This window comes from Spermophilus citellus (genome assembly GCF_964194105.1).
Source record: "Spermophilus citellus genome assembly, chromosome: 9".
Classification (NCBI taxonomy): Eukaryota; Metazoa; Chordata; class Mammalia; order Rodentia; family Sciuridae; genus Spermophilus; species Spermophilus citellus.
The window spans coordinates 43,417,548-43,438,226 of record NC_138191.1 but is presented as its reverse complement, the minus strand read 5'-3'; the positions used below and the strand labels follow the sequence as shown (position 1 = coordinate 43,438,226).

At 37.0% G+C, this 20,679-nt stretch overlaps 1 protein-coding gene across 5 annotated transcripts in view; it reads left to right on the top strand.

Annotated features, from left to right (window-relative positions):
* Positions 1-20,679, top strand: part of NTNG1 (netrin G1) — a 343,409-nt gene that overhangs the window by 291,303 nt on the left and 31,427 nt on the right. For 4 of the 5 annotated variants that reach the window (XM_081306138.1, XM_081306136.1, XM_081306137.1 and 1 more), the window contains one exon: positions 158-292. The exons of the other annotated variant lie outside the window; for it this stretch is intronic. In XM_081306138.1, coding sequence (XP_081162264.1) covers positions 158-292 — 135 coding nt within the window. The remainder of the gene's footprint in view (positions 1-157; positions 293-20,679) is intronic. 5 annotated transcript variants of the gene reach the window in all.

Below are 20,679 nucleotides of genomic sequence, written 5' to 3'. Positions count from 1 at the left end.
ATAAATAAATGGTCCTGAAATAGCCATATTTGCTGAAGCATTTCATTAATGGACATCTTTCTTTAAGTAAGTGATGCATTTAAGTGACGCTCCTGTGTTGATAACCTATAAGCCATGCGGACTTGTCTCCAGCCTGTGTGTTGTCTTGTTTCTACAGAGTGTTATTGTAACCCTTTGGGCTCAATCCATGATCGTTGTAATGGCTCAGGATTTTGTGAGTGTAAGACTGGAACCACAGGGCCTAAGTGTGATGAGTGTCTGCCGGGAAATTCCTGGCACTACGGCTGTCAACGTAAGTAACTCGGGAGCTGCCCTCTGCCTGCTGCAGCATGGCTGATTCTGCTTGTCTAGGCCTGTGTGTGCAGCTTCTCAGAGCAGAAAAAGACTCAAATCTCTGACAAGCTTTAAAGGCTACTTAGTGCCCCTGCCCATAGAAAAGAGTGATCCATCAGCTGTCCAGCTGGCTTCTTTGAGGCTCATCTTCATCGCCTGTGATGGCGGGTGCAACTTATATTGAAATATTATATGGAGATCCATGTACCTGGCCAGACCATAAATTAAGTAGCACAATAGGGACCCAGCTTGGAAATCCTCACCACAAAATGAAGGGTGATGTGTATGTGGTTAATATATTTCTTGAACTGAAAGCTACCCTAGAGCTCTGGAGTTCATAAATTAAATGATATCTGCATAACTTATTACCACCTTTTCTATCATATCCATCATGGAATCTTAACCAAAAACTTGGCAGTAATAAATCTAAGGGATATTTAAATGCCAAGATAAAATAAATGACAAAAATCAATATTGGCTTTAAGCCTTTGAGGTTAGGCACCATGTGGCAAGCCTTAGACAGGTGCCATTTGGTTTGGCCTCATTTCTCTGGATATTACCAAGTCTTCTTAAAAGCTAGTCAGGGCAGGTGGCATGTCAGTGTACACATAGAACAGAAATTTTAAATCTGACCAGAAACTTCCCCCTTCCATGAATAACCTTTTCTGCTTTTTAATTCTACACTAACTTCCCATTGTCTCTCTATATAGTTAACTTTCTAATACTAAGTAATCACAAGGTGTATCCTCTAGGGTAAGCCAGTTCAATAGAAAATAATGCAAGCCACATATAGAATTGTAGATATGTTGTTATCCACATTTTTTTTTAAAAAAGTAAAAAGAAACTGGAGAAATTGATTTTAACAACTTATTTTATTTAACCTCAAATATCAAAAATTATGAAGTATATGTTTTCCATTTTTCATAGTTTTTGGAAGCAGGAGTGTGTTTTGTATTTACAGTACATTGCAAGACTTAATAGCCACATGTATGGTTACCATATTGGTCAACACAACTCCAGAGTTCTTTTTGCTTACTTTATACTTGAAAAATATATATATCAGCATGCAGGAACTATCTAGAGCTAATTTCTATGGGAAATTATATGTTATTTCTGTAATACAACAATAGCTGCTAGACTCTATATAATAAATATTACATGATAAATTCTATAATAATAGCTGAAGACAGCCAATTTTATAGAAAATTATATAGAAAAATCTACAGGAAATTATAGAATGTTCTATCTGCTGCTTACAAAATTTATAGTTATCTGGCAGCTACACTTATACATAATGCAAAACCAAAATGAAATGCCATGGGCAGCAACGAACTGTGACAGCAAGTAGAGACATTTGGCACTGAGCACATCAAGATTAGGATGGGACCCAAGAGCTGGAGGTTGAGGTCTGCAGTCATGCTGGAAAGAGCATTATAAGGTATTCAGATCCTCAGAAGTCAAGCTACACACCTGCACATGAACTCTGGATAAGACCCTAGGTTAAAAGGCTTATGTGCCATAGATTCCCAGAAAGCACTAGTCCCTAAGGGTGGATCCCAGAACCACATGAGGAGACAGGACCCAGAGGGCAGCCTTTCATCCTGGAAAACCTGGACACTGAAGAACTGTCAAGCAGTCAGAAGAAGAAAAGAGATACAGAAGAAGAATTGAAGTAAATATCCAGGGGATGGGGGCATAGCTCAGTTGTAGAGTGCTTGCCTAGCAGGGGTGAGGCACTGGGTATGAGCTCCAGCACCTCATAAAAATAAATAAACAAAATAAAGGTATTGTGTCCATCTGCAACTGAAAATAGTTTTTAAAGGAAATATATACCAAGACTCAAGGCATAAAGAATAAGGAGACCCTGTAATTAAGATACACCTTTCAAAGAGAAAGTGTCATATAAAATTCTTGGTCCAGGAGGACCTACTGAATGAATTCCTGGGGTGTAAACAGGGTAAGAGTTTGGAGTGGAAACTAAATTCATCATGGCTTGGGGAAAGTAACCCAAAAAGAGCCTAACTCAATTTTTCTAGGTTATTTACTGGGGTATTGCAAAACGTTATAATGTCATCAAAAAGTTATAATGTCACCAAAAATTCCTACTGTATCTAAGCCTGTGGTGTTCCAATCATAAAACCCTCTGTGCCTCAGTTCCATCATCCCCATACTTGTTATATGGACCACTGGGATGGTGGGGAATAAAACTATCCATTCTTTTGAGGATGTACTGAGTCCCCACTATGACTCAGGAATTGGGCAAATGATAGAGGTTATAAGGCTGAAAAGAGGTAACTGCTGTGGACATTTGGACACGGGCTTCACCATCTGGAGTGAGAGGCTGGCATGCAGCCCTCCAGGTATAATAGAAAGAAACCAGAACTAAGGAAGAAGTTTGTACATGGCTATTTTCTACTACAGCCCAGATGGGCATAAGGCTCCCCAGAGAAGGGGAGTAGTGAAGGATTAGGGAGTATTGAAGGATTAGGAGGAGCTCTCCAGGATAGAAAAAGGGGGCACAGGTGCATGAGCTAACCACACTATGTTCCAGAAATATCGAGTAGTTTTGATCATCTTATCAGAATGAAGAATGGAAACCACCATACTTTAGAGAAATGGGATTCATCATAGGGTTTTAAGCAGAGAAATTAAAGGATTGGATTTATTTTTGAAAAGATTATTCTAGCTATTCATTTAAGGATTGGTATGGGTTGAGACTAGATTTGATATGCAAATTCAACATATTTCAAACTTTTGAGCACATAAGAGCACTCACTCTGAAATTTTTCTTGCCTTCCCTCAGACCCACCCACATAGGCTAATATTTTATATTAAAATATAGAAATTCTTCAGGTACTTCCCCATTTCCTGAAAGTGCCTTTCCCTTGGATCTATTAGACCAGCATCAAGTTCCAGCAACTAACAGGGTAACATGACAGGAATCTGCCTTCCTATTTTAGCAGGTATCCATTCTGATTAGCTCATGCTGGTGGGTTAGTAAATATTTTTCAGTAAATATATTACTGTCATCCGTATGTCTTCACACACATAAATACATACACACACACACACAAAAAAATGTCCCTCATGTCACTCTTTGTCTTTTCCCCCTCCATTCAAACACATACTGCTACTTGGTCTGAGTCAAACCCATTCTTGGTTTGGCCACAGTATTAGTGGCAGAGATCTTAAGCTGGCAACAAGAAACCAATGCCAAGAAGAAAGACAGTCGTGGAGTAGGGATGACAGTAACATCAGCAGTGATGAGCTGGCAGTGAGTGAGCATTTGGGTAGGTGCTGCCAGCGAGGACCCATGGTAGATTCCAGAGTCTAAGATATCCAGGTCCAGGGCTCTCATCATCCCAGAGTATTTCCAAACAGCAGTGTGGAACTGCAGTCCAAAAGGACTTTAACTTCAGAACAGAAAGTGAAGAAAGGGATCCATTTACTGACACTATCATTTACATCCTGTGAGTGAAACTACAAGAATAAATGTGCTCTCTAAGTCGGTTCTGGAGTTATACAGATCTGGGCTTGATATCCATTTCCTTCCCTTAGTACTAGCAAGGCTTGAAGGAAATGACTTCAACTCTCTAAGCTTGCTTTTTTATGTAAGGAACAGGGATAATAATAAGGAAAATAATGAAAATGGACCTGGTGGTACTCAGAAAAACACCCAATTATTATCGCTTAGTTCCGAGTACATGTAGAGTAACAAAACACTAGATAAGAAGCCATATCCAAAATCTTATTGTCCAATGTTAGTGCAGACTTCCAGCAAGATTGACCACTATTGAAGCCCTGAACCTAGGGGCTTCTAAAAAGCCTTTGGTTAGAGACAGGGCTGATACAAGAGGCTTACACAAAGCTGACCCCAAAAGTCCCTGTGAGGATTCAACTGTGGAAATTAAAGAACTCCTGGTTCATCAGTGAACTTGCTGCCTGAGGGTGTCACCAACTGCATGCCCCATAAATGTTAGCTAGTCTCTGTGAAAGAAAAGGTGAAACACTTGACAACCACCAGAATGAATGGTCTTTAGACAGCATGAAAAGAAAACAGAAGGAAAAAGGTTTCAAGGAGGCCTGGCAGAGTCAAAATTAGTGATTAGGTTGCCAGTGGAAGAATGAGATGTTGAGAAGAAAAATAAGATTAAAGAAAAAAAAAGACCCTTTTTGAAATCAGAAAAGAGAAAATAGCCAGATCTCAGAGAATAAAGCTGAACCTTTTAAAGAGAAAACAGTGTTCCATGCTGCCCATAAAATATGAAAAGTTAACCCTGTTACCAGCACCAAGAGGACTGGACAGAGGTTTATGAGTATTTGGTTTGACAGAATAGAAATAGCCACATGTGGAGTGAATGAGGCTGTGAGGAGCTGTGTTGTCTTCCTAGAGGGCATATGTGAGATGCTTTGCATATGTAAGATGCTTAAATAAACAATTCTCGGTTTATTAAATTGTTTATTAAAGAGAATTGTTTATTAAATTGTTTATTAAAGCCACCATTGCTACCCATTTTTTAAATAACATATGTAAATGCTAATGATATTTTCCTAAGAATTAAGTCTGGGTATTTGAAGTTTAAAGATTTGGTAACGTAAGTTAAATGACACAGTTTTGGAATAGAGCTGTAAGAAATCAAGAACTAAGTCCATTTAGCAAGGAGGAGACTGAGATCCAGTTGCTGGACCGTGACCTGTAGGATCAGAATGTGGGTTCTTAGAAGAGATCAGGACATAGATTACCAAGAACAGGGAAGCATGTTTAGTATGAAGCTCAACAGCCTGATCAATAATATATTTAATTAGATTAAAGTGAAATATTGGGGAAATTCCCAGATAAAACAGTCAAACCAGATACTATAAGAAACCATGGGGAATAAAAAAAATAAAGTCAATTATTTTCAGGAGATGAATAAGAAACTTCTGGGAACAAAATGTCATGGTTTAGATGCATTCCTCTGCAGAGAGTGCTCAATAACTATATATTAGTCTTCTATTACTGCTGTAACAAATTGCCCAAAACTTAGTAGCTTCAAACAACATAAATTTATTTTCTTTACAGTTTGATGGTTAAAGGTCTAAAGAGTTAAAAGTAACTCTGGGAGGCCCTGCTGCAGGCTCTATGGGAGAACCTGTTTCCCTTCCTTTTCTAATTTCTAGAGGTATCATGCATTCCTTTGCTTGCACCCTTTCTTTCTCTGTCTTTAAAGCCAGGAACTTTCCAGCTCTTTGTGCTCCATCATCATAGTTTTCTTTGGCTACAGCTGGAAAAGAGTCTCCGTGTGTGTGTGTGTGTGTGTGTGTGTGTGTGTGTGTGTGTGTGTTGCTAGAGAGCAACCCAGGATCTTGCACTAGGCAAGTGCTCTACCACTGAGCCACATCCCAACTTCCAATCTCCACTTACAGAAGGACCCATACAAATAATGCAGGGCACTCTCTCCATTACAAGATCTTTAAGTGACATCTGTAGTCACTTGCTACATAAGGTAATGGATTCTGGGAAAGACAATGTAGACATCTTTGAGGACCCATTTTATACTGCCTGCTATGCTAGTCATCAAGAATGCCAGGGATAATGAGAGTATCACGGAAGTGAAATGAACTTATGCTTAGAATAAAGATAAGCAAGAGTAAAATGTTATTGAGGAAATACATAATAGGATTAGAAAGGGGAAATGTAGGTTAAGAAGACAGACTTGTAGAGTGAATTAGCAGGTAAAGGCAGTGAAATATTTTTCAGTCAAGATTGAAGACCATGAAAAGGTATTGTGAGAGTGTGTTATAGGTGACTTGATTTTTAGAGGAAAAATTCTTAATGGAAAATTAGAAAATTTGAAGACTCTGTGACCCCTTTCATTCCAAAATGAAGGAATTCAAATATCAATATATGTGCTAAAAGATGCATTCAGCTGAAATGCTTACTTGCCTTAATGAGAATTCCTCCACCAAAAGAGTGAAAGAAGTAATTGGGAGAACTATTAGAATCACCTTCTGATAGTGTGGAGGTGCCACTGTCACATAAGGGAATAATTGAAAATATCCAAAGGATCTTTCTTAATATCCCAGACATTAAGAAAAATTCAAAATGTTTTTGACAAAGAAGGTAACATCTTAGACCCTCCCTACATATGTTTATGTCCATGTATTCACAGACACACACACACACACACACACACTTAATCACTGATTTTTAAAAAAATAAAAGCATAAATTGTTTCCAACAGACTACAGAAAAACTAGAGACTTTTAAAATAACCAAGTTAACAATCCAAGAGCCATACTTCAAAGGTACTGATGAGCATAACTTAGTCCCTACTATGTAAAAATTTCTGCTGAAAATTTAGACTAAAAATAAATTGCAAAAATGCAGATAAGGTGGGGGGGGTACATGAGCAGTAGCTCAAGCGACAAAAATGAGGAGCTCCTAAAGACCATTAGAGCTTCATTCCAGATGACGGTATGTCTTGAGGAGCCAAGAAGCTATCCTGGTTTTAGACTGAGCATAGCTCCAAGAAGTAACATTTCCACTGAAGTATGCCCTGAGCACCCCACATCAAGAGGCTAGTCCTTAGAAACAGAATCTTATATATGGCAGACAATGATGCAAGAGAGTTCTCTCCTTGATGCAAAATTTTTTGTATGGAGAAGAGGTGACGTGGGTTGGTGATCACAAGATTTGACAAGTTACAGTTGTCAGAAGGTGTTTGGAGGGCTATGATGTATCAAGTAGACCTGTCAGCCCCGTCAGCTCAGGAAGATAGAGCAAGCAATGTGGGTGAAAGGAAGGAAGTGTCTTCCTATAACTATTTTCTCTGGCTGTCTGAGACCATAGAAGGATCCACTAGGGGATGATAATTTTCCTAGTTCTGTAAAAGTTCAAACAGAAGCTTTATGGGCTCTTTCTAGTGATGCTTCTGGAGGGTTTTGGCTTATATGAAAATTTGGGTGAAAAAGCCTTCCTATCTCTTCAGTTTTCTACTTCTGACTTCAGAACAAACCCATGGAGCAGAAGAAAGGTAATATGGAAGTGCCCAGGTCGATTTTTATTAGGAACTACTGTTTAGCCATTCATTTGTCCTCCAGACTCTAGCCACTCTTTACCCACACATTTCATATTCCCTACTTACCACTTCCCATGTTCTCAATCCTCCAAAAGTCAGAAATTAAAGACAATTTAACTCTGCATTTTCTTATGATTGTTTTTCTGTCATAGCTTTTCTGCTACTGTAGTTCAGGAGGGTTTCTTTTTTCTTTTTTTTTTTAATATGAGATTAACTTCTCCAGACCTGACAACTTGTGATCATGGAGATATTAAGACGATGTTTCCAATTGCTTCTGTGAGATGAAGATTATACCTCCCTGGACAAATACCTTGAACCTAGCTTGTAATTTTTCAATTGCCTGTAGTTGCTGTCTCTTCCTATTTGCTGTATTACATTAAAATGTCCAGTTCACATTTCACCAGCTGACCTCCCACGTTGAATCCATTGACAGGGAGCATGTCACTTAAATGAGGATGTGTCTGTAATTCTTTGGAGCTTTTGCAGTCCTACACATAGGATTTTACTCAGTTAGCTCTTTTATCTCTGTCCTTAACACTTGGTCTCATCAATAAAATGAATGCCATCATTGAATCCAAGCTTCTAATTTCCTTGCTAGTAACTCAAACACCAGTATCAGTTCCCTTGCTGAGTACCACATACATAACAGCAATGAACAATAAATACTCAGAAAGGGCCCTTGAAGTTCCTGCTGTACAGCTCCTCTGGGTGGGAAGGCAGTGCTCTTTAAACAGAGCCAGTCAGAGGCTCCCAGAGGTAATTGAAAAAGGAAAATATTAGAAAGACAGAAGATAGAAAGAGGCAATTTGTAAGCATTACAAGTATGCTGGGCAGTCCTCCTGGGGGGAAAGACTCATTTTGTCAGTCAGAAGAGCAAATCCCAAGGTTGCCCCCAGTTGTGAAATTTCTCCTGATTCAGCAGGAGAATGCCACATGATACACTGGTGCTAAGAGCCACAACTTCCAGTTGCAGCTCTTATTTCCCCTTGATTCTTAACTTTAATTTGGATTGTTAGAAAAGGCCCTCCAACCTCTAATACATCAGGAACCTGGTGCCACCCCTGAGTGGAGGGCAAGGTTTATGCTGTGGAAAGTGCTGGAATTCTTTACACACTAATGGCTCCATTCAGAGCAACTATAAAAGGCAAATGCTGATTGAGCCAGCTTGGCAGGAGTAAGTTGTTCAGAATGCCCCTCCATGGGGGGATCATATCCTAAAGATATTCAAAATCTGTAGCTCCGGAGTTGCTGAAAATAGAACAAATGCAGATAGTGGACATATACTAGATAGCAATTCCCGGCACCTACTACTATTCTTAGACTTGCCTACTAACCTTCTACTTAGCTATCCATGCTTAGCTCAGAGAGGCCCCACACTCTGAATGGGAGGACAGCTTAACCTGTACTTGGAAGTTCATCATATTTTTTCCCTTTATTTGAAGAAAATACTGAGAATAACAAGTGTGCCCCAATTTGCCCATTTCACACCACAGAGCTATTTTGGTTTACCAGAGAAAGGTGTGTGAGATGTCTACCCTCATGGAAAACTGCAGACACAGTTTCATCTACTAGTATCCCAGAATAAATGCAGCACCCTGGTCCTATCTGATAATAAGATGATCCTTAGGCCAAGTGGATGTATAATATGTGAAGCCCTTTCTTTGCTTTAGACAGAACATACATGGAGTTTCACTTGATACCATTTTTTACCCATTGTTTTATTGGTGCATTATAGTCGTACATGATGGTAGGGTTTGTTATTATATTTTGAACATGCACAAAATATAACAATATAATTTGGTCAATATCATTCCCTAGTGTTTTCCCTTTCCCACCCTTCCTTCTTCCCCTGATCTCTTCTTTATAGATCTCCTTTCAATTTTCATAAGATTTACCCCCAACTTTCTTTTCCTTTTTCCTCTCTAGCTTCCACATGTGAGAGAAAACATATGACCCTTGACTTTCTGAGTTTGTCTTATTTTGCTTAACATAATGTTCTCAATTTCCATCCATTGTCTTGCAAATGACAAAATTTCATTCTTCTTCATGGATGAATAAAACTCCATTGTGATATAAGAAAAAGTTGGCTCCAATCTGCATATTGTGGGGTCGGGCTCCAAATTCCTTAATAGGACACCCATAGCACAAGAGTTAATAACAAGAATCAACAAATGGGACTTAATTAAACTTAAAAGTTTTTTCTCAGCAAGAGAAACAATAAGAGAGGTAAATAGGGAGCCTACATCCTGGGAACAAATTTTTACTCCTCACACTTCAGATAGAGCCCTAATATCCAGAGTATACAAAGAACTCAAAAAATTAGACAATAAGAAAACAAATAACCCAATCAACAAATGGGCCAAGGACCTGAACAGACACTTCTCAGAGGAGGACATACAATCAATCAACAAGTACATGAAAAAAATGCTCACCATCTCTAGCAGTCAGAGAAATGCAAATCAAAACCACCCTAAGATACCATCTCACTCCAGTAAGATTGGCAGCCACTATGAAGTCAAACAACAACAAGTGCTGGCGAGGATGTGGGGAAAAGGGTACTCTTGTACATTGCTGGTGGGACTGCAAACAGGTGCGGCCAATTTGGAAAGCAGTTTGGAGATTCCTGGGAAAGCTGGGAATGGAACCACCATTTGACCCTGTTATTGCCCTTCTCGGACTATTCCCTAAAGACCTTAAAAGAGCATGCTACAGGGATACTGCCACATCGATGTTCATAGCAGCACAATTCACAATAGCTAGACTGTGGAACCAACCCAGATGCCCTTCAATAGATGAATGGATAAAAAAAGTGGCATCTATACACAATGGAGTACTATGCAGCAATAAAAAATGACAAAATCATAGAATTTGCAGGGAAATGGATGGCACTAGAGCAGATTATGCTTAGTGAAGCTAGCCAATCCCTAAAAACCAAATACCAAATGTCTTCTTTGATATAATGAGAGCAACTATGAACAGAGCAGGGAGGAAGAGCAGGAAGAAAAGATTAACATTAAACAGAGACATGAGATGGGAGGGAAAGGGAGAGAAAAGGGAAATTGCATGGAAATGAAGGGAGACCCTCATTGCTATACAAAATTACATATAAGAGGTTGTGAGGGGAATGGGAAAATAAACAAGGAGAGAAATGAATTACAGTAGATGGGGTAGAGAGAGAAGATGGGAGGGGAAGGGAGGGGGGATAGTAGGGGATAGGAAAGGTAGCAGAATACAACAATTACTAATAGGGCATTATGTAAAATTGTGGATGTGTAACCAACGTGATTCTGCAATCTGCATTTGGGGTAAAATTGGGGGTTCATAACCCACTTCAATCTAATGTATGAAATATGATATGTCAAGAGCTTTGTAATGTTGTGAACAACCAATAAAAAAAAAACTTAAAAAGCTTTAAAAAAACTCCATTGTGCATGTATACCACGTTTTCTTTATTCAGTCATCCGTTGATGGATACCAAGGCTAATTCCATAGTCTGACTATTGCGAATTGTGAAGTTATAAACATAGGTATGCATCTATCACTATGGTATGCTGATGTTAATTCCTTAGGATAAATACCAAGGAGTGGTATAGCTGGGTCATATGGTCATTCCATTCTAATTCTTTTGAGGAACTTTATCCAGAGCCATTCTTTACACACTAATGAGTGTGTGTGTGTGAATGGGTATGAGAGAGAATTTCAAAATGTTTTAAAAATTGCTTATACGAAGATAAAGTCTGAGTATGAAAATCAGCCACTCCACTTGAAACTTGTAGAAGAAAATTGTCATTGAGGTGAAGGGCCAGTCCTCAACTTCCACCAGAGCATCATTCCAAGATAGAGCCATCAGGGACAGACCACAGTGGGAGGGTTCTTGATCTAAATTCCAGAGGGAAATTGACATTAGGAAGGTGGAAGCAAGGCTTCCATTTGGAACCAGGGGTCTTGATTCTGGGTGTCTCTGCAGCCACTTCCCCAAGAGGTGTTTGCTTGACTCCCTGGACCTTGTTTGTTCCATGCCCCTTTGATGAGATCCTCCTGATCTCCCAGGACTCCTTCCTGATCATCTGTAATCCTGTAGTCCTGAAATCTCACACAAAAAAACTGGTTTGCATATAGACCAGTTTTTTAGAAATAATTATTATCATTTTTGAACTAATAAAAATTGCTATTCATTGAGCCCTCTTTATGTGTCAGGAATATTTGCACTATCTCATTCCTCAGGAAAGTAAGATTATCTTCCTCAGTTCACAGATGGCAAAACTGATGCTAAAGAAGGTGATTCCCTTGACTCCAACACTTGATGCATGGCACGTCAATTGTTAGTGAATATTTATTGTGGGCCACATTTGCTGAGGCATTTTATAGAATTTTGTAATTTTAAATTTGTGAAGGGAGAGAGAAGCTTTGATGATTTTTTTCCAGAGAGGGGCAAACTTTGTATAAGGGGCCACCTACTCACTATTTTAGGCTCTGTGGGCCATACAGCCTCTGTCACAGCTATTCAACTTTGTTGTTATAGAACAAAATCAGCCACTGACAACATTCACATAGGCGAGTATGAACACTGAAATTGGAATTCTATGGAATTTTCATATGTCAAGAAATATTATTCCTTTTTATTTTGTTTCAATCATTTAAAAATTGTAAAAGCAATTTTTGGTTTGTAAGTTCATAGGCTATAATAAACAGGAGGCAGGGTAGATTTGTCCTGCAGACTGTAGTTTGATTTTTTTTCCAATGCACACAGCGGTTAAAAATAAAGAAACAGAAAAGCTATTAAATTAAATGGAAAGAATATGAAGCCAGAGTCAGGAGAGAGCGTAAGGAAAGAAAAGAAAAAAAAAAACACATTTCATTAAAACCCTGACTTGGATATCATAGGGAGTTGATCTAACTGGTTCATATTTACAAGGCCCTAATTGAACTTAAAAAAAAATATTATGATTCCCAGAAACATGAAGGCTTTGACCATTTAATTTCCAGGACAAGATCACAGGCATAGTCAATGCCAACTGTGTAAAGGCTTTAAGAGCCAGCCAAGCCAATTTAGCATCAATTTAGCACAATCAGCGACTAATGAAAAAGAAGTCAGGGTGGCCATAATATGATCAGTATTGCTCATGTTAGTGCGAGGAATCATTCTGTTGCATTCTGCAGGAACAATCCGTCACCTTGAATACCAGTAAAAAACTCTACTAGGAGAAAATTACTTTAATAATGTGAGGGTACCAAACCAAGGGCACAGAAAAATGACATACAGGGCACATTGAGAATATAAGGCTTTGGGGGTTTTGTTTTTATTTTAAAAACATCACCTTTAATATTGGGGGTAATTATTCTGAATAAAGTATGTGTCGGTGCTATGAACGCTTATCCTTCTGTCCAAATTCTCTTTCGAGTGTGGCTGAACCTCTTAAACCCAGGGCATTCTAGGTCATCCACAGGAATAAGGTCATGACCCATTCCTATTTAAATGCATATCAACTTTTCATCTCATCTTTGTCAAGTTTTCTCTTTTTAAAATTATGGTCAAGTAACACAGTTGCCTGGAAGCCAGTTTCTTAGAAAAAGACACATTTGGGTTTGAATGTTCTGTCTCTTCTAAATTTGTCTTTAGGCAATTTTATTGAAACTCCTCATCTGTAAATTTTATTGAAACTCCTCATCTGTAAATTGGGAGTAGTTTTGACAACTGATACAGTACTTGAATTTGGGGGCAAAGTTAGCCAAATAGATTGTATTTGTTTTAAAATACTTCATACTTTTGTATTACCTACCCACGCTTTACTGGGTATTATGCTATCTGGATTTTGTATGCGTATATATTTCATTTGTCATTATGGGATAAGGGCAAAGTCCTCAGAGGTAATGACTGATAAGAATTTGAACTTTTCTATTAATCTTCCAACTGAGTTACATTTTTAAGTAGCTTTAAACATGAATGTGAGGATAAATTAACAGAAAATTCTACAATAAAATCCTTTAGTGTAGTAAGCTCTTGTTGATTAAAAAAAGAGAAAGAGAAAAAAAAATATGGTCAATCTTCAGTCATCTGTTACTGCAAGATGGAGAGGAGAAGTCTGGGTAAATACAGAGCAATTGATTAACCTGAAGTAAATTTCAATAAAATCAAATTTCATCTCAAACAGGCACACACATCCACAAAACTTCAGAGCCAGAAGCACTTCATTTCCTGTGCTTCTGACCTGGATCCCTGAATCAACCTCGTATTTAGCAGTCAAGATCATTCAGAAATTGTCGGATGTTCATTTCAAAATGGAAACAATTGCTAAGATATATTTTTAAAAATATTCCTTTCCCCATCTTACAAAAGTGTAGATGATGATGACGATGTTGATTGCAGCTATTTTTCCTAAACTGCAACTCTTTTGGAAAAATGAGTGTATGTCTCAGAGTTGAAACACTACCAAAATAATGAAATATTAATGTAATTAGTTTTAAGACTACATTTAGACCTCTCTTTAATTAGTGTTATTGGCCTATAGATTTAGGTCACATGTTAATTTGTATTCTTTATCTTAAAAAATCAACAATATGGACAACTACATTGTTCATATGGATTTTGAATGTAAAAATATAAAATTTGGGCATTTATAGAGCATCTGTTCCAGGATAATCTAGTAATTTACAATGGTATAATGTCAGAGGCTACGATCACTACATTCTCTATGATGTTGCTTAGCTTTGTCTAGGACCCACATGGAAGATTTTAAATATTTCCTGAGATACTGCACCCCTGTTCTTTCTAATTAAAATAAAAATTAAAGTTCCTGGTTATGCAACAAGGATACTAAAAATACATGTATACAATAATGTATGAATTCCAGCTAATTATGCTATGACTTGAAACTTTTGAAGTAATGATTTTACTCCAGACAGTCCAGAGTATTGTGATGGAGGAATTTGTACTTCACCTCGTAGGAACATCTAATGAAGTATGTTTAAATCAACCATGTTAATATGTCTCCTCATATATAACACATGAGACCAGAACACACTACACTCTGCGGAAAACTCTCACCATTCATTTCTTTTTTTATTGATGCACTATAATTATACATAGTGATGGGGTTCATTGTGATGTATTTGAACATACACATAGCACAATTGGGCAATTTAATTCCCCTATACCTTCTCTCCTTCCTCCTCCTGATTCCTTTCCTCTGGTCTCTGTTCTATTTTATGAGATTCCACCTCTTTACCACCACCCCCCTTTTATCTATAGCTTCCACATGTAAGAGAAAACATGACACTTATCTTTCTGAGTCTGGCTTATTTCACTTATCCTGATGTTCTCTATTCCATCGATTTTCCTAAAAATAACACAATTTCCTTCTTTATAGTTGAGTAAAACTCCACATTTTCTTTATCTGCTCATCCATTGACAGATGCCTAAGATGATTTTATAACTTGGGCATTGTGAATCATGTTGTTATACACATGGGTATTCATGTATCCCTAGAGTGTGTTTAAATTTGGTGTTGTATTTTTGGGGGGAAGAGGGGTTAAATACCAAGGAGTAATATATCTAGATCATATTGTGGTTCCATTCCTGGTCTTTTAAGAGAATAAACATATTTATTTCAATAGTGGATGAATTACTTTACAATCCACCAACAGTGTATATATGTTTCTTTTTCCCCACATCTTTGCCAGCAGTTAATGTTATTTGTATTCTTGATGATTGTCATTCTAAGTGGAGTGAGATGAAATCTCAGTGTAGTTTTGATTTTCATTTCCCTGATTGCTAAAGATATTGAACAATTTTGCATACTTGTTGAAGTGCCTTTTATTTTATCTTTGATCGCCTATTTAATTTAACCAAGGTGATAGAAAGAGCTTCTTTTTTATTTGTTCTAAATAAAATGACATGACAGTAGAATGCATTTTGACACACCATACATAAATGGAGTATAACTACTCATTCTTCTGGTTGTACATAATGTAGAGTTACACAGGTCGTGTAATCATATATGCACATAGGGTCATAATGTCCAACTCATTCTATTATCATTCCTACTCCCATATCCTCTCTCCTCCCATACTCACTCCCTTTTGTCTAATCAAAAGTATCTATTCTTCCCTAGCATATACACACCTTATTGTGAGTTAGCATGTGCATATCAAAGAAAACATTTGGTATTTGGTGCTTTGGGATTGGCTTATTTCACTTAGCATGATGTTCTTCACTTCCATCCATTTACCAGCAAATGTCATAATTTCATTCTTCTTTAAGGCTGAGTAACATTCCATTGTGCATATATAACACAATTTCTTTATGCATTCATCTGTTGAAGGGCATCTAGGTTGGTTCCATAGTTTAGCTATTGTGAATTGAACTTCTATAAACATTGTTGTGGCTTCATCACTGTACTATGCCTATTTTAAGTCTTTGGAGTTTAAACAGATAAGTGGTATAAGTAGGTCAAATCATGGTTCCATTCCAAGTTTTCTGAGGAATATCCAAACTACTTTCCATACAAATTGGTTGTACCAATTTGCAGTGCCACCAGCAATGTATGAGTGTATCATTTCCTCCACATCCTCACCAACATTTATTGTTGCCTGTATTCTTGACAATTGCCATTCTGAATGGAATGAGATGGAATCTCAGTGTAGTTTTGGTTTCCATTTCTCTAATTGCTGGGGATGTTGAATGTTTTTTCATATATTTGTTGATTGATTATATTTCTTTTTCTGTGAAGTGTCTGTTCAGTTCCTTTGTCTATTTATTGATTGGATTATTTGAGTTTTTGATGTTAATTTTTTTTGAGTTTTTATATATCCTGGAGATTAATGCTCTATGTGAGGTGCATGTGGTAACATTTTCTCCCTTTTGTGGCTCTCTCTTTACGTTATTAATTGTTTTCTTTGTTTCTTAATAGGACCTTGCTCAATCTTGAATTCTCCTCTCCAGCATACTGGTCTAGTTATCAAGTTGCCCACATTATTCACTTCCTCATTCATTCATTTATTCACACAGTCATTTGTTGAACAAATATTGAAGTTCCAGTACATACCAGGAATTATTCCAAATTTGGACTCCAAAAGATAAATAAAATATTATCCCCATCCTCCAAGGGCTGACAGTTTAAGACTGGTCTCATTCCTGCTGAAATCTGAGTTTGACTCCCACGATGACTTTTCTAGATTGCTTTATCTGACCACACTTATCTCTCAACTATACCCTTGAACTCTTATATCTGAGTTGGAACCTTAAAAATATTGTATGATAGCCACTCATTCCAAATAATAGATTAGCTCTCTTTGCTATTACATAATAATGGCAATAGTCACTAATTATTAAGTGCTTACTATGTATCAAGCACTGTGCCTTATTATTTATGTTCTTATTAAATCTGCATAAACCCCATTAGCAGTTTTTCCCATTCTACAGATAGATGAGCCTCAACTCTGAAAGGCTAGGGAATCTGCATAATGTCAGCTAGAGTCCTCCTTGTAACTTAAAAGTTTGATCCTTCAACCAATAGCATTAGCATCATTTGGGAATATGTGAGAAATACAGAATCTCAGGCTTTGCCACAGACCTACCAATCAGCTTTTATCAAGACCTTTCAGTGACTCTTATGCACATTTAAGGTTGAGAAGTAGAGGACCAGATAGTAATTGGGAATTTTAACCTAAAATAGGCTGACTTCTAAGCCCAGTGTGTTTTGTTGTTGTTGTTATTTGTCTTTATCAATTAGTGTCCATATAATGATGGTTGCTGGGAAGACTAGTGTATACTTATACCTTAGAAAATTTCAAATAAAGGACAGGAACTCACATAGTACTGCACCTCATCAGTTTTTATCGGCATGTATTGTACAAATCTAAATCATATTAAAATAAGGAAAATCATGAAAACTTAAACAAGTGGCCTATTTGTTTTCTTTCATCCATACAATTTAAAAGTGGTTAATATTTGATAGGCTAATAATAAATATTTTAATATAGTATATTGCATGTGGTTGTGAATATATATCAAAAGGAAATACAGAGTGAGCTCCAAAAGATAAACTTTTATTGGGCACATGAAATAGAACATAAAATTTGATGGCAATTACCATTTAATCTATTCATGTTTGGAAACGTATTGAAAGAGAAGCTCATAACTCAGTTAATTGTTATAAATTATTAATTGCTTCTTTGAAAAGCAATGAGCATAACTGCACTTGTTGAAAAAGTTTCTTTCTCAGTGGCTTTAACCTTTGTGTCATTGGTTTTATGAGAACAAAAGGGAAAGAATGACAGCAAGATTCTAATCATCCAAAACTAGAAAGTGACAACACAGTGAACATCTCAGTGACTACATAAAGGTTAATTGAGATTGAAATGAAATAGTTTTCACTGGCCCCACTCCAGCATATTAAGTGTGATTCTCTGGGGCCAGACTCCGGGCATTTGTAACTCCCTGGGTGATTGTAACATACAGCCAGAATTAAGAACTATGTGTTGGATAATTATATATTTCTGAAAGATTTAATCCAGCTGTGAATTGACCAGAAGCAGAACCCCAATAAGATGAAAGCTGGATGCCAGTTTGCCACTCCTCATTAGAATTTGCAATAGGAGGGTGCAGAGCCAAGATCAATGGTATTGAAGACCATGGGCAACTTTATAAAGATATTTCCCTAGAGGGTAAGTGAGTGCTAATCCGAAGAGGCTCAGATCAAGAATATATCTGGATTTAATGATTCTTGATTTAAATAGTTCCTTCCTTCTCAAAAATCAATCTTATGAGTTTCTTATGTGGAAGAAAAAAAACATCCAAAAAAGTGGAAGCTTCTTTTTTATTAACTAAATCCAGGGATTTGTTGTTTATTGTCAGTAGCGTAACTGCTTTATAATTGATTTTTTGGAAGAGAACTGAAAACTTAAGCCACCTTAATTTCCGTTATCTTGACACACATGATTAGCATTACTCTGAAATATATTTTACCAGGTTACCAATTACCATTTTTAAAAATCAACTTCTTGGTTGCATACTTGCCTTGATAAAATATGTCTAAAATAACAACAACAAAAAAAGCAAGTTGGGTTAAAGGAAATATATGGCTGCTTTACTTCTGTTGATAGCCTTCTTCTCTATTCTTTAACATTTCTGTTTATGTTCAGTTTTAAAAACTGAACAGAATTATTAATATACATTAGCACTTTTTAATTTGTTTTAAATTTGGGAATAAAGTGTAACATTATAGACAGTGAAAGAATTTTAAAAATAATAAAATTAAATATAATATCTCAACTTAGGGTAATGTGCCTAGCTTCCTGCACAGTCTATGTTATAGTCTGTTATTGTTTCACACTCAAATATTTAATGTTGAAAGAAATCAAGGTCTCACTTAGCCCTGATTTTGCTCATGTAAAACGAATTAGACCCACCTCACTATCTGTGGGAATTAAACAATACAATGAATTAAAATGCTTACCCAGTTTCTCTCCCACAGTAAGTGATACAGTGAGACATAAGATGTTAAGTGATGGTACCTGCTCTCACAGGTGCATTGACAATGATAGGAATTGGTTTAACAAATTTGGGTGAACAATCAAATGACAAACAAATGACACAATAAAATGAAAGCTATGGTACACATTGCTTATTCTTGAAAAATGGAAGGCTAAGAATTGCATGGCATTTAATACCTATTGTATCTCTTTTTGTGGTTATTTTAAATTGTAATTGCCATCTGTTAATGCAAATTTTCAGTTAAGATTTTATACGTTGGTTTTTTTTTTTTTGGTTTTGCAGTTTCCAAATAGGAAAATAAAGCCTTTTATGTTAAACTTTAATCCATTAAAATTTACCCTAACATTAGCAGCAATTCTTCATCAATTTTAGTATCATTCTAAATCCTGAAAATTGCCCTGTAATGCTAAAATGACTGCCCTACAGACAGATCTTGAATTATGGTGACCCCTAAACAGATCAAAACTAGACTAGGTTTACCCCTTGGGCATAGAGCAATTTCTCAGGAGTAATGATTGGACAGTTAGAATTCTTTGAGTCACCACCAGACCTATTAGATGCTTGACTACTTTCAGTTTGGTGACTATTGACATCCGTAGGGATTTTATGTCAGAAATACATTCAGTCCCTTCTCTTTTTCAGAACTCCTCAGGAGACTTTTCCACAGGGTTATTTGGCTATTCTAAGCAAGTTCATGCTATGTGCTGTTTTTCAGCAAAGTTAAGATTTCTCATCTTACACTAGACAGATACTCAAATTCAGACTCTAACTTTGAAGATAATGAGGTTGTTTATTCCTGTAGAAAATATAAAAATAGTTTAAGTAACAATTTAACCACATGTGTGTTGTCCTTCAAGTGAGGCTAAATTTTCATAGTGAACCAAAAGTAACTGAGGGACAAAGTACTCATTAATACTTCTGCATCCCTAATAATGTCATCACAAAATGTAAAAATTAGAAGGAAACATAACCTCCAAAAATTAAGGAGAGTGTAAACATTGACTGTCACTTTAGCATATTTACACAGGACTCATGGTCAGGATCATTCCATCTTGGTTGGCTTAGACCACATTTGAAATGTGCTCTCCCTCTATAAACCATATAGGTGTGTTGTGTTGTATTTTGATGCAGTGTACTAGTTGTTGCAAATACATATCGAGGGAAGAATCATCAGGGGAGGAAGAAATGACATAAGAACACCACGCTGAAAAGAACTAGGTAGGAGGAGAAACCTTGAGTTGCCGGCTTTATTAATCAATAACCAAACATTTATGGACCATTTGAACCCTGCACCGTGATAGGTACAATACAAGATGAAAAACAAGTTGAACACAGCCCATATTCTCAAGGAGATTGATAAATCTTTAAGAGCAATGGAGTAAAATCATAAAACCAGAAAGGCAGAAGTTTTCTGTCCAGAGCATGTAGGGCCCTGCTAATGGCTGTGGTTGTACAAGGAAACTGGACATTATTCTAATTCTAGTCTTGCTGAGTAGCTCTCTTTCAGCTATTGGTTGAAATTTCAGCCCTTCCCCTTACTAAGTATATCATGCAGCAAATTACCTAACCTTTTTGTCCTCAGGTTTCACTTCTCTAAAAAAAAGATTACACCTCTTAGAGTTGTTAGAGAATTAAATGAAATTCTATGAACCACTGAGCCTGCTTTGTCAATGCACAAATACTAAAAAGAATCCTATGTATATATGGACAGTAGAGCAAGTAGATCAAGTGCGGGAGGAGGGAGTGGGAAACGGAAGGTACTGGGGAATGAGATTGATCAAATGATGTTAT